Source organism: Molothrus ater, chromosome 2 (assembly GCF_012460135.2).
Source record: "Molothrus ater isolate BHLD 08-10-18 breed brown headed cowbird chromosome 2, BPBGC_Mater_1.1, whole genome shotgun sequence".
In the NCBI taxonomy this organism is placed as follows: Eukaryota; Metazoa; Chordata; class Aves; order Passeriformes; family Icteridae; genus Molothrus; species Molothrus ater.
Window position 1 is genome coordinate 24,981,483 of NC_050479.2, and position 13,323 is coordinate 24,994,805.

The 13,323-nt window shown below is 42.0% G+C and overlaps 1 protein-coding gene across 1 annotated transcript in view; it reads left to right on the forward strand.

Annotated features, from left to right (window-relative positions):
• The window catches only part of COL4A2 (collagen type IV alpha 2 chain), a 145,239-nt gene that overhangs the window by 113,629 nt on the left and 18,287 nt on the right, over nucleotides 1–13,323 (forward strand). The window contains exons 27-32 of the mRNA XM_036382587.2: nucleotides 3,282–3,344; nucleotides 7,253–7,360; nucleotides 8,551–8,772; nucleotides 10,912–11,073; nucleotides 11,541–11,711; nucleotides 12,846–12,989. Coding sequence (XP_036238480.1) covers nucleotides 3,282–3,344; nucleotides 7,253–7,360; nucleotides 8,551–8,772; nucleotides 10,912–11,073; nucleotides 11,541–11,711; nucleotides 12,846–12,989 — 870 coding nt within the window. The remainder of the gene's footprint in view (nucleotides 1–3,281; nucleotides 3,345–7,252; nucleotides 7,361–8,550; nucleotides 8,773–10,911; nucleotides 11,074–11,540; nucleotides 11,712–12,845; nucleotides 12,990–13,323) is intronic.

Below are 13,323 nucleotides of genomic sequence, written 5' to 3' on the forward strand. Positions count from 1 at the left end.
TTGATTGCTTCACGGGTATAAACCACCCATAGGGAAACAAAGCATTTCTCTTATTCTGAAAAATGCAGTAGACTGGACTACCCTTTCTGTGCTGGTCCAACTGGACCTGCCACCATAACCCCTGTAAAACAGGCAGAAGAGCAGCTCTTGGGGTGGAGATCAGCTTGAGTGCTCCCCTGAAAGTGCCACACTGTCATGGTTTGACACTGGCACAATGCCAGTGCCTCTATGAAGATACTTTCTCTTTGGTTTCTGCTGTGAGATGTGACTAGGAATAAGCAAAGCAGGCTCTTACTTAGGGAAAAAGAACTAGAACTTTATTAATTATTCTACAACTACAGATAAAAAGGAACACACACACAGGGAAAATGAAAACTTCACAAGTGCATTTCCTCCTCCCCCCACCAAATTTCCAACTCAATACATTTGTTCTTCAAATCACTAACTCTCAGTCCAGCACTACTTTTTAGACAATCAATTTTCAGTTCATCAAGAGGAGAGGAGTCCTTCTTGTACCATGGGCTTCCCCTGGAAACACAGCTGAAGCCTCGTGTGTTTCTGTGTCACTCGTGGCACCGCCCGGAGTACATCTGCCGTCGTGACTTCTTCTTTTCTATGTCTAGTGCTCTCACTACTGAACACGGACTAAAACTGCTTCTAGGGTTGTCTTTTAAGGATGCTCTGTCCTGATCTAAAAAAGGCACAGTCTCTCTTTTGGGACACCTGTCCCCACAATCTCTCTTTTTGGGACACCTGTCCCCCCCATATTTTTTCACCCCCTGGGGCCGAGGGGCACCAACACTGAACTTTCTTGGTCCTGAGGCCATTGCCTCCCCCTAGAATGCAGTCTCTGTATCACAAGGAACATGGTTCTGTCCATGGCTATACAAAAAGAGTCTAGCAAAAGCCACTCTATCATCTCTTCCCACTAGGATTCTTCTCTATTCTTCTACTATCTCTCACTCGCCTAGACCTCTCTCACACTGGCCCATTTCTTCCTCATCTTCTACTCTATCTTCTAGGAAAAGTCAATGATCTGTAAAGTTCTCATTCTCCAAAAAGGGGTTAAAAGCTCCTACAAGCGGCCGGCTGAACCCCCCCCTCTTCTCCGTCCCAGCCGTGCTGCCGGCGCAGGCCTATGTTTATCAAGCTTCAAGGTTACAGTCTTAGGCAGCGGCTCTCTCTCTCTCTCTCTCTGTGTCTCTCAGGGGGGCTGCCCGATGGCTCCCAGTGTCTCTCTCTTTCTCTCTCTTCCACCCTTCCACCCCGGGGCTCAGGCCTACCTCTCTCGGCCACATGGCTTTCCCCTCCCCCTGCCCAGCCAGCAGCTGGGCCGGGGGAGAGACCCGAACTCTTTCCCGCCGGAAACCCAAGAGGACCCTCCCAGGGGAGAGCTCTGCTTTTAACTCCGTGTTCTCAGAGGCGTGTCCATGTCTCAATGGTCAGGTTAAATGCCAATATTAAAGTCTGAATATCCATTGGCCAAAAACACAGCATCTCAAAAAACACATTTCCTGTCAAACCACCACATTCTACTCTTCGCTTCTGAGAACACACTTTCTAAAATTATTAACAAAATTACAAAACACTTCAACACTTCTACAAAACAAGAAAACCTTCATCTCCAGATTTTACTATGCATCTACTTTAACTCAATACATGCTTTGTTCTTATTCTTCTTTGGTCTCATCTCACAGCTTTACTCACAACTTTATCTTATCACTCCCTTAAAATTCGATTTCCCGGTCAGGGAACCAAAAATGTCATGGTTTGACACTGGCACAATGCCAGTGCCTCCATGAAGATACTTTCTCTTTGGTTTCTGCTGTGAGATGTGACTAGGAATAAGCAAAGCAGGCTCTTACTTAGGGAAAAAGAACTAGAACTTTATTAACTATTCTACAACTACAGATAAAAAGGAACACACACACAGGGAAAATGAAAACTTCACAAGTGCATTTCCTCCTCCCCCCACCAAATTTCCAACTCAATACATTTGTTCTTCAAATCACTAACTCTCAGTCCAGCACTACTTTTTAGACAATCAATTTTCAGTTCATCAAGAAGAGAGGAGTCCTTCTTGTACCATGGGCTTCCCCTGGAAACACAGCTGAAGCCTCGTGTGTTTCTGTGTCACTCGTGGCACCGCCCGGAGTACATCTGCCGTCGTGACTTCTTCTTTTCTATGTCTAGTGCTCTCACTACTGAACACGGACTAAAACTGCTTCTAAAGTTGTCTTTTAAAGATGCTCTGTCCTGATCTAAAAAAGGCACAGTCTCTCTTTTGAGACACCTGTCCCCACAATCTCTCTTTTTGGGACACCTGTCCCCCCCATATTTTTTCACCCCCTGGGGCCGAGAGGCACCAACACTGAACTTTCTTAGTCCTGAGACCATTGCCTCCCCCTAAAATGCAGTCTCTGTATCACAAAGAACATGGTTCTGTCCATGGCTATACAAAAAGAGTCTAGCAAAAGCCACTCTATCATCTCTTCCCACTAAGATTCTTCTCTATTCTTCTACTATCTCTCACTCGCCTAGACCTCTCTCACACTGGCCCATTTCTTCCTCATCTTCTACTCTATCTTCTAAGAAAAGTCAATGATCTGTAAAGTTCTCATTCTCCAAAAAGAGGTTAAAAGCTCCTACAAGCGGCCGGCTGAACCCCCCCCTCTTCTCCGTCCCAGCCGTGCTGCCGGCGCAGGCCTATGTTTATCAAGCTTCAAAGTTACAGTCTTAGGCAGCGGCTCTCTCTCTCTCTCTCTCTGTGTCTCTCAGGGAAGGCTGCCCGATAGCTCCCAGTGTCTCTCTCTTTCTCTCTCTTCCACCCTTCCACCCCAGGGCTCAGGCCTACCTCTCTCGGCCACATAGCTTTCCCCTCCCCCTGCCCAGCCAGCAGCTGGGCCGGGGGAGAGACCCGAACTCTTTCCCGCCAGAAACCCAAGAAGACCCTCCCAAGAGAGAGCTCTGCTTTTAACTCCGTGTTCTCAGAAGCGTGTCCATGTCTCAATAGTCAAGTTAAATGCCAATATTAAAGTCTGAATATCCATTAGCCAAAAACACAGCATCTCAAAAAACACATTTCCTGTCAAACCACCACACACACATAGCCAACTTTTTTTTTTTTTTAATGAAGAATAAAATTTCTTTTCAAATTAGGAGTTTGCTTGTTAATTTCCTTCACCTGTTTTAATGAAACTGTCTCAACTGCTGGCCCAGAGACATGGAGAGACAGTATAGGAGCACATATAGTGTGACTAACTTGGTTTTTTTGTTTGCAGGTGCAGGCTGTGTAAGGCCACCAAAGGGATCCCAAGGAAAGCCAGGATTGCCAGGAGCCACAGGTAATGTTTTGCCTTTACCCATATTGGGTTTCCCACATACACTGCATTTGAAGGGTATCTTGCCATATCAGTTATAACTGAGCCTTAGCAGACAGCAAGTTTTAGAAATTACTTTGGAACACAGCATGAACCTGACCCTGCCAGAGAGATCTAAGAAGTGAGCAGCCCAGGTGACTTCACATTCCTGAACTACTTGCCTTTGCTAATGAGTGCCAGCCACAAAGCAGAAGGCAGAAAGGACAGCCTGTTTGCTATTCTCCACATGCAAGTGAGAGTATACAGAGTCTACAGGTTCAGTGCTAGAGAGTGTGCTGAGCTCTCAGAGCTGACTGCACACCTCACAATGTAAATAAATGCTGTCCTCTGAGAGCAGGGTGATGAAAGGATTTGATGGAGGACTATGACAGATCCTTCTCACTGTTCCTCTTCAAGTTATGTACAGAGTTCCTTCAGCAAGTGTGAGCCCAGAGCCTGGGGTGCAGCTCAGTGTCTGGGCCAGGCTGACCCCAACACGGCTGATCTGTCTGAAGCCACGCACTCCTGCCTTGCAGAGCTGGTCCCTCCTAGCCCAGAGGGCCCATCTGATCATCCTGGGCCTCCCCACCACTGGGGGTTCCCCATCTCTGAGCTGTGTTTGTTCTCCTTCCTGCAAAGGGCCCTGCAGGGGATTATAAACGCCCCTCCTCCTTTAAACAAAAAGGGGACCCGTGGATGTGACAGTTTTCTCAGAGACAGAGAAGCCAGATAAACTTTCCCAGGAATTGTTCTGGGGAGTTTTGAGAAGGCTGAAGAAAGAATTAAAACAATCCTGCAGCTGGTGTTTTGAACAGTTGTTTTCTCATAAGATGTTTACCAAAGGGTGTCTTCTTAATTAGGCAATGGTGTGACGGGGTGTTGATCAAATGACCAATCAGGTCCACCTGTATCAGGATGGTGTATAAAAGAATGGGTTTGTAATAAACTCAGATTTGCCTTCTGAAGAGACCTAGAGTCTATATGACCCATCACCCCTGTTCTTGACTCAATAGTGACAAACCTTCTTCCAAGAGGAGAGGACAGAGCCTGAGGGACTGTGTGAGATGGAATTGAGACACATGGGCAGGGTGTGCTGGGTGGTCATAATGACTGACCTTGAAGGGAAAATGTCTGACCAGCACTGATAGTTCCTATGAACTTATGTACTCCCAGCCTAAGCAATAAAACTGTTTTTCAATAAATCCTCATCACGAGCTGTAAAGACACTGACAAAAAACATAGATGCGTCCTTCATATTTTGGTAAAGGTAAAATTCTTGATGCATCTGTTTCTGTGCTTTAACCAAGTTTAGAGATCTGGAGTATAAATTTTAAGGTCAAGCTTTTTTTTTTTTTCAGCACAAGGTTTGCTATGACATACATAGATTCATTAATTGATTTATCATAGATTAATGCATCTTAAAAGGAAAAATTTTATCTCTGTTGAAAGATTATCTGTGTTTCCTTAGTCCTGGTGCCTAAGTTTATTGGTAGGATCATGGCTTCTTGTTTTCTTTGCAATATTTGTAGTTTTTTTCTGAATATGATTTGTTTATTTTCATTCATATGAGCTTGAAGGTTTTTCTTTCAGTGAGTACAGTCAGATTTAACTCCCAACTGTAAGACTGCTGTAACACAAGTGATGCTGTTTCATGTGTTTTACATTTTCTATTCTTGGCTAGCTCTTTAACAGATCTTTCTCTGCCTTTGTTAGCTTACATGCTTTAGTAATTTTAAGACCTGTTTTTTTTAAGACTTGTTTTTCATCCTCTCTCTCCAAAATCTGGGAAGGGCCCCTTGCAGAGCCCAGTGCAGAACTCTGTTTGTAGCTGCCTTTCAATCAGTTCCAGAGGCAGTTCTTCAATCAGAAGCCTGGGAGGAAAAGGACACATTTGCACAGCTTCTTTTTGCCATAGCTGTGTCAGTTGAGTTGTCTGGAGCATCATTTACCCACATTGGCCAAACCAACACAAAAGCACCAGCACCTCCTTTACACCATTTTCATTGTCTGCTTGGAGTGATGGGGTTTGCCCACAAGATTTCCCACATTCTGCCCAGCCAGCATGGAGCTCCTCTGTAGACAATCAGGTCTCTCAGTGTCCTAGGTGCTCATGGCACACAGTGTATCAAGCAAGGAGCTGTCTTTATAGCCTGCCATCCTCATGTCCTTGTGTTCCTTTGAGATTCCTGGCAACACACACAAACATCTTGGTTATTCAGGAGTCTCAAAGTCTACACAATTGCTGTTGAATAAAATTTTTAGGCTGTTTTCTGTCTCAAACAACTAAAATACTTGCAAACCAAACATTACATTTCCAAAATAAAAACTTTTTTCATGCTGCTGTTTGGCACATGTTATCACCAGCTAACATCATGTATTGACTTACTGAAATATGTGGTAAGCAGTGACGTATTCTTCCTCTGCACCTTCTTTCTCTCACATGGCTTTTTAATTAGTGCAATACTGAACAGAATTAATGAAAGCCAGTTATTGCAGATGGGAAACAAGACCAAGATGCCATTTGGGTAGGAGGCACATGGGAGTTTTTCATTGGGACCTAAAAGCCTAAGATTTTCCTTTTGATTTCTTTCTGAGGAGTTACTTTTCATATAAGGGAGAGAAAAAATTGTCCTGTACAGCACTGAAGAGTCCTGTACAGCACAGTGAAATATTATGCACACTGCATTGGCTGGTTATGTACACCTTATTTCTCATTATTTAAAATGTTTCCTGCTCCCCTTCACAAATGATAGTCAAAACAACAAATAATCATGGTTAAATAACATAAATTTCAGAAAACTGAAGTGGAAGAAAGTATCAAAATCCAAGTGATATTTTCCTTGGTTTGTCATAGTTATGGATGGAGAAGAACTTGCTTTCAGTAATGAATAAATGAGTTGTAATTCATGGTGATGCTAAGCAACAACTTTTTAAATGTTAAAGCATGTTGTTGACCTTCAAGCCTGAGCTGGGAACTTATAAAGTTCCAAGTGCTGGGGAGCATAGTGGAACAAAGCATTTCCCAGGAATTATTTTCAAAGAATTTTACCAAAAATCTTGATCTTGTAATACAGTGGATTAACAAGACTCATGTAATAAAACTATTGCATGGAAAAAAATATATAATTTTAAAAACATAACAAAGGAATGCTACAAAATACTTGCAGGTTTTGTTTGAGATGTTAAAAAACAGTAATATTTGCCCTTACTGAGATGTCAAACACTGTATCACAAGGAAAGTGTGCTGTCAGGAGAAAAATCAGTATGAACAAGAGGTCAGTGCCTGAAGAACTGGCACACCTTTTTTTTTCAGGGCACATCCTTTCTTTTACTAGGAAATCTCTATACCTGTAATGTTACAAATATAGTAAGTAGGCTAGTTAATTTGTATTCATTTTGAGGGATTATTAGATCTAACCTTTAACCTTATATTTCTTGGTTATCTAAGCCAGTCTGCTCTTGTTCTGTGATCAGTTTAGCAGGGAAAGGAAATTTTTTTTCCTCCTACAGCATCTCATCTGTGCCATTTCTGTGAACATTCTTTTTTGACATTGCCTTTTCACCTTAATCTAAAAGCCTTAATTTACAAAATATTGAAAAGCTCCAAAAGTCTGTGAAACCAATTATCTTTACCCTAGTAGTCTCCATATCATTAGTCTTTAAGTCAGGTTAATCCATGTTTGTAAAAGCACTTAACCTAGATATTTGTTTTGGGATCTTGAATACTTCTAAAGAGCCAGTGTATAGGCCCATTAATTATTTTTTAAAGATTTCAGTTTTGCATTCAGAAACACATCATGATGATACTTACTACTACCTTTTTTTACATTATATGCGCATTTCTGTTTTGTTTGTTCAGATAACACTTTCGTACTTTCTTTTGTATCATTTAGGTGCAAAAGGTGCAAGAGGATTCCCAGGTGATCCAGGTCCAATGGGTTTTCCAGGGCTAAATGGTACACGAGGTGATCCAGGTCGGGAAGGATTCCCAGGTCCTCCAGGTATCTTGAAATAATTAGTCATTCTTTATGTACTTTTGACCTTTTACTGAAGTCACTTTAACACAAATACTTGATACTAGGTACATTTTCACTTATCTTCCCTTCTACATTCACTCAGTAAGCCAGTAGACAAAAATATTACTTTTCAAATCCAGAAGTATTTCTTGCAACTTCCATAATGATGAAAAAATTCGTAGATGCCAACCTTTTACAATCTGCTTTATTGTTCAAAATTATAAATGTGACAGTAAAAATTCATGAAATTCTCATAAAGAAATTCAATAACAAGATATTTTAGATTCCAAGTGCATTTTACTCATAATGATGATGAAGAAAGGAAGAAAATAATAGTATTAGGACTTCCATTTAATTCTTTCCAACATTAGTATAAATGATGGAATGGATGGAGTGTGTGTGCCACTGCACACATAATTAATTCAGTGGCATGCACATATAAACTGCGGTGGGTGTGTATGTTCACAAATCATCAGTCAATCCATCAGGAATTACAGGAATTACCTCCAGAAACTACCACTTCCCTGTGGTTGACCAAGTTTATTTGGTCAGAGAAATGGGTAATGAGTTGTTTGGGGTTTTTTCTGTATCCCATTACAGAAGCCATTGATGCAACTTAATTTATGAGCTCTCTGGAAATTTTTTTGAGAGATCTGATTTCAAAGTCCTAAATCCTCACAGATTCTGAAGGGCTGCAAAGTTTCCCAAATCCAGTGCCAGGTGGTGCTTTGCCCTCAGGCAGCACATGGCCTGACAGTGTTCTCTGGACTCATCTACAGCATCTGTAGTAGCAACAGAGAAAGCAAAAGAAGAGCTGGTGCATGTCCTGGTGCATCCTGATGCATCAAGGGATGCATCATACAACATGGCTCTGTGCAGCATAGGGCAGGACCATGAACCTCTATCTCCCCTGGTAAGCTCCACAGAGTGCTCTGATTGCTAAATTAGGGCTCCCAAATGGCTCCCAGGCCACAGGGAGCAATCCCCTACAGTTTTCCATGCTATCTTTCACCAATGCTTGGGCTTAACTTTCAGTCTAGCTCCAGTTTTCCAGTGCACGAGAAGCCTTTACCTTGTCATTTGTGGTGATGGGAACATCATGTTGGCATATCTAGGATTTGAACTCCAACATTTGTAGTGAACTCTGTGATGCCTAGTTCCTGTTTTATTTATAGGTTTCACTGGACCCAGGGGAGACAGAGGCCCAAATGGGCTACCTGGACTGCAGGGACACCCAGGCCTTACAGGAAAATCTGGAGCTCCAGGAGCACCAGGACCGAAGGGCCTTCCTGGTGATGTTTTTGGAGCAGCAGCAGGGGCCCGAGGGGATGTCGGCCTCCCTGGCTTGCCAGGGCTGAAAGGTGCACCAGGAGATCAAGGAGTACCAGGAACTAGAGGTAACAGCTTCTTCTAATAAAGAAAGGTTTGCCTAAGAGTTGATACAAATGCAGCCAAATTGTAGGGATGTGAGAGCAGGAAGAGACCATGTTAGAATGCATCAGAGGTACTGATGAGCTCACTATCCATGCCCAGTGCCCGATGATCTCCCAGTCTTTCCACTTCTGTGGCAGCTGTTGCCAACATGCCTGGCTCCTCTGAACACTTTCTGGAGATATATTGCTTATGTTCAGCTGTCCTTCACACTGCTCCACATGACATCAGCTACAGGGGGATAGCAGGGAACCAGACTTTACTCATCTTTGTTGCTTTCAGATGTACTGCTAATTTTTTTCCCTTTAGTTAAGGGAATGGTGGTGTTGCTATTATCCTCAATTTTCATTTACATACAGCAATAATTATGAGATTTTTCCCACACCAGAAATGTCTGGGTATTGCATGGCTTTGCTGATCAGCATATTGCAATAGTGCTGAATTTGTAAATTTTAGCTAAGGCGACACAGAGTTAAGTAACTGCTAATAAGCTATTTTGCCTTGACAGTTTTTGGGCAGTCACAAATAATAAAAAGATAATATTATATACTTATTTATAACTTCAGGGTGTTCATTTTCATTTGTTATGTCACAGACCATAAAAAATATCCTAAAATCCATGCAGAAAACAGAGTTTCTCCACAAAATCTGATTTTTTCACTCTCTCAACTCTATGAAGGACTTTGAAAAGCACATGTGGGAATTTAGCATACCCTGCTACACAGTTTCTATTGCATTTGGACCCATAATTAAATTTAGGACTGCTGATTACCCCCATTCCCCTGTATGGAACTGAGAAAGAAGTAGTAATTGTATGACTAGCTCAAAGCAAGGTTTATCACAGGAACTAGTTTTGGATATCCTTCTCATGATTTTTGATGAAAACAAAAGAAGAGCATCATCTTCTCAGAGGTATTTGAAGTGAGGAGAGCTGGTTTCAGCTGCAGTAGAGCCCCAGAGTAATAGGGATGAAAGCAGCTCTGTGGACTTTAAAAAGTTTGAGAAAAGGCAGAAAACATCACTAACATCGCTGATGAGGGGAAGAAATCCAATTTTGTTTAAAAAAAAATAATGTTGTGTGACTTTGCACCCTCTTTGTAAGCATTTTTGTAGAACTAAGTTTTCAATAGGAAAAAATACAATGAAAATAAAAAGCAGTACTAGTTTGTCTATTCTTGATTTATTTTACAGTTCTGACAGAATGGCTTCAGACAGCACGTGAATTTTTCTACAAGTATGATTTTTTTTTAATTTAACATGAAATGACTGGGAATTTCTTTATACCACCTTTGCCACTTCACTCAGAATAGCAACTGAAGCCTGTATGCTGTTGTTGAGAAAACCCACTTTAAATGACCACAGTTATAAAGCTCTTTTAACTACAGTCAAGCCAATGGACCTACAGTCATGTAAAACCTGAAGAAAGAGAAGGAGATCCACTTGACCTGGATTTTAAATGCCATGTACTATTTGTATGCTGCTGCTTCTCCAATCTGAATGAAAAGCAGGCATTATCTTTTTAAAACTTAACACCCTCTTTACTGGTTTATGGTAGAGTCATAATTTTTCACCCAGTGCATGTAGTCAAAATTAGGGCCTTTTCGCTTAGGAATTTGTATCAGTCTTACATGAAAATTTCTAAACAATAATACAGATCCCATCATCTGCCTTAAATGTTACTTTTCCTGCTTGTAAAATTTTAGAAAAAGTACATAGCATTATTTCAGTGGTTCAATCAGCTGTTTGATTCAGTTCTTACTAATATGTATGTGACAGAGAGATCAGGAATAACAGAACTATTGGGATTAAAATAGAAAGATTGGGATTAAAACTGAAAGAGACCTGCATGTATATCCACATGGTGTCAAAACGTTATCATTCATTTGAAATAATCAATCTATCTATCTGATGCAAATATTGAGATCATTGATGGTAACATCAATTATTTTAAATCTAAAGACCAGTCCTTTAATTTGCTTTTCCTGTTCTCATTGAATTTTCAAAGGCAAAACACACCCTGGAAGCCGAGGATGTACACAGAAGAAATATATAAAAACATGTTCTCTGCATATGATGCTCTCTAATGCATAATTTTGGTCTTTTAGGAGCGGATGGTAGCCCAGGTTTGCCAGGACCCAAAGGAGATCCCGGGCCACAAGGTCTCCCTGGTTTGATGGGATTACCAGGAACACCAGGAACACATGGATTCCCAGGTCCACCAGGAAACCGTGGGCCAGATGGTGGCCCTGGCTCTCAAGGACCTCTCGGTGAGGAAGTAGTGCAGTCCTGTGTCATTCCTCTTGCTAGTCCTCTGTAGCAGGGCAACTGTAAGGTTTCCATAGCAGAGAGTTTAAGTTTGGGGATGATCTTCTCAGGCAGAGCTGCTGCTTTTCTTTCTGTAGCCACCTACCAAGTCAGGCAGACTGGAAAAAGGAAGCCACCAAATGAGTGTAGGCTTATGGAAAAGGGGCTTGATTCTTGAATTAAAGAGGAGGGGAAGGTCCTGTTGCAAGTGGGTGTGGAACCAAACTGATAGCGAGGCTGGTTCATGTTGATGAGCTACTTTATCTTTACAATCATTTCTGCAATTCTTTGATTAAAAAAATCCTGATTTCCCCGCTTCAATATGAAGTTGATAGAACGGCAGTTTTCTCCCTCTTGAGCTACCTTGTATGAAATCATCATCTATGTCCAAACCTTTTTTACCCTCCCTGTTCTCACGTTTACACAACAGGTCCACCTGGTGCTAGGGGAGAAGATGGTGAGCAAGGTTTTCCTGGCCCCGTGGGACTGAAGGGTCTGTCTGGTGACAAAGGTGACATGGGTCACACAGGACTGCCAGGTATACGTGGTGTGACTGGTCCCCCTGGCATAAGTGGAATGGATGGCTTTCCAGGAGATAAAGGTGAGCTCTGGACTGCTGCTTTGAAAGCAGTGGTTGATTAAAGCTTTTCTGTGCAGACATGAACCAAACATATTCTCTGCTGGTCTCCCTCTATTTAAAAGAGTAGATTTAGGGTGATGCGCCTAATATATTCCAAAATCATTGTCTATTTTCCCCTATGTTGATCTTGGTACAGTGCTAGCTTGTGATATGCAGCCCTATTTAGAAGAGCAATGGCTGTTTTATTTCTCATTTTAAAAAAGACACAGTATTTACTGTTTTCTCTCTAAAAGTCTTACCTTCGTCCTAGTCCCGTTGGTCCTCAGTGAAATTTAAGAGATGCTTCCCCAAACATTGGCTTTAAAGTTTTTTAAAGCTGGGAGCTGTGAACTGAGCAATGCTAGACACAAGACCTCAATGGTGACTTCAGGACACTGATGAGAATGTGAGATTGAGAATGTGAGATTCTCACCTACCAGCCACAAGAAAACACATATGTGTAATGCACATTGCCTACACCACACAGGGAGTTTCAACAGGGTTAAACTCCATGTGAAGCCAAGCTGAGCACAAAGCATGCTTAAAAATGCATGTTGCAATTCCATCAGTTGCAAAGACAGGACAAGACTAGCTCTGAGATCAGCTCTCATTTGAGAGAAATTAAGATCTGTTTGTTAGCATTACCCATGAAAAACAGCATTCTCTTGTTTAGAAAAGAGAAATGGGAAATTTCTGTGAGAAAGGACCAGCCAGTCCTAGACCCGTGATTTGTATCTCTACATGTAGACCAGGCTGACTACAAGCCTTATGTGGAACTAGGTGGATGTCTCAAGCCCATCTCTAGGAGAGGGGTTGTACTGATCTCTCAGAAGAATGCAGTAAGTTCTGGTCATCTCCACAGCACCTCTTCTTGGCCACTTGAGGCAGGTTTGTGTACTCCTGAGAGCACACTACCTCAGGAGCTCTACTACCTCTTAGAGAGCTCGGGTGCCTGCTCCAGACCCACAGATTAGTGTAGGCATCAAGGCACCCAAAAAATAGGTACTGCTGCACTGAAGTTTTCATACCATTTTAGTCATGTGTTGTTGGTTCATATTTACTTAATTTGCAGAAATCTGAGTGAAGTAACACTTCTCTTCCCCTTCTTTCTTAAAGGCTTGAAAGGTTCACCTGGCATTGATGGTTTCAAAGGCATGACAGGCCTAAAAGGAAGACCAGGCATCAAGGGAATCAAAGGAGAATTTGGCCCACTTGGGGCTCAGGGAGATAAAGGCTCACAGGGTGCACGTGGCTTCAAAGGTATTTGCTTATGGGTGGTACTAGTGTGTTTGCTCTTCACATCTGCAGAACTATTTTACAAAGAAGACACATTTTTCACATGTTAAATTTAGCTCAAGACATTCCTCCACCTATTTCACACATGGGCCTCTGGCCAAGAGGCCTGGATTTTAGACTCAGGGAAAGGTTACTTCTTTACACACTTAAGGCTGGAGACAAATATCTTATTACTCATCTGAACTCAGATAGTGGCACCCCTGGACACATGCAGAAGTCAAGAGAGCATTTTCCCAGGAAGCATAAGATGTTTTGGGGAGAATATTTAGATTTTTCTCCAGTTGCACTGTAAAGACAG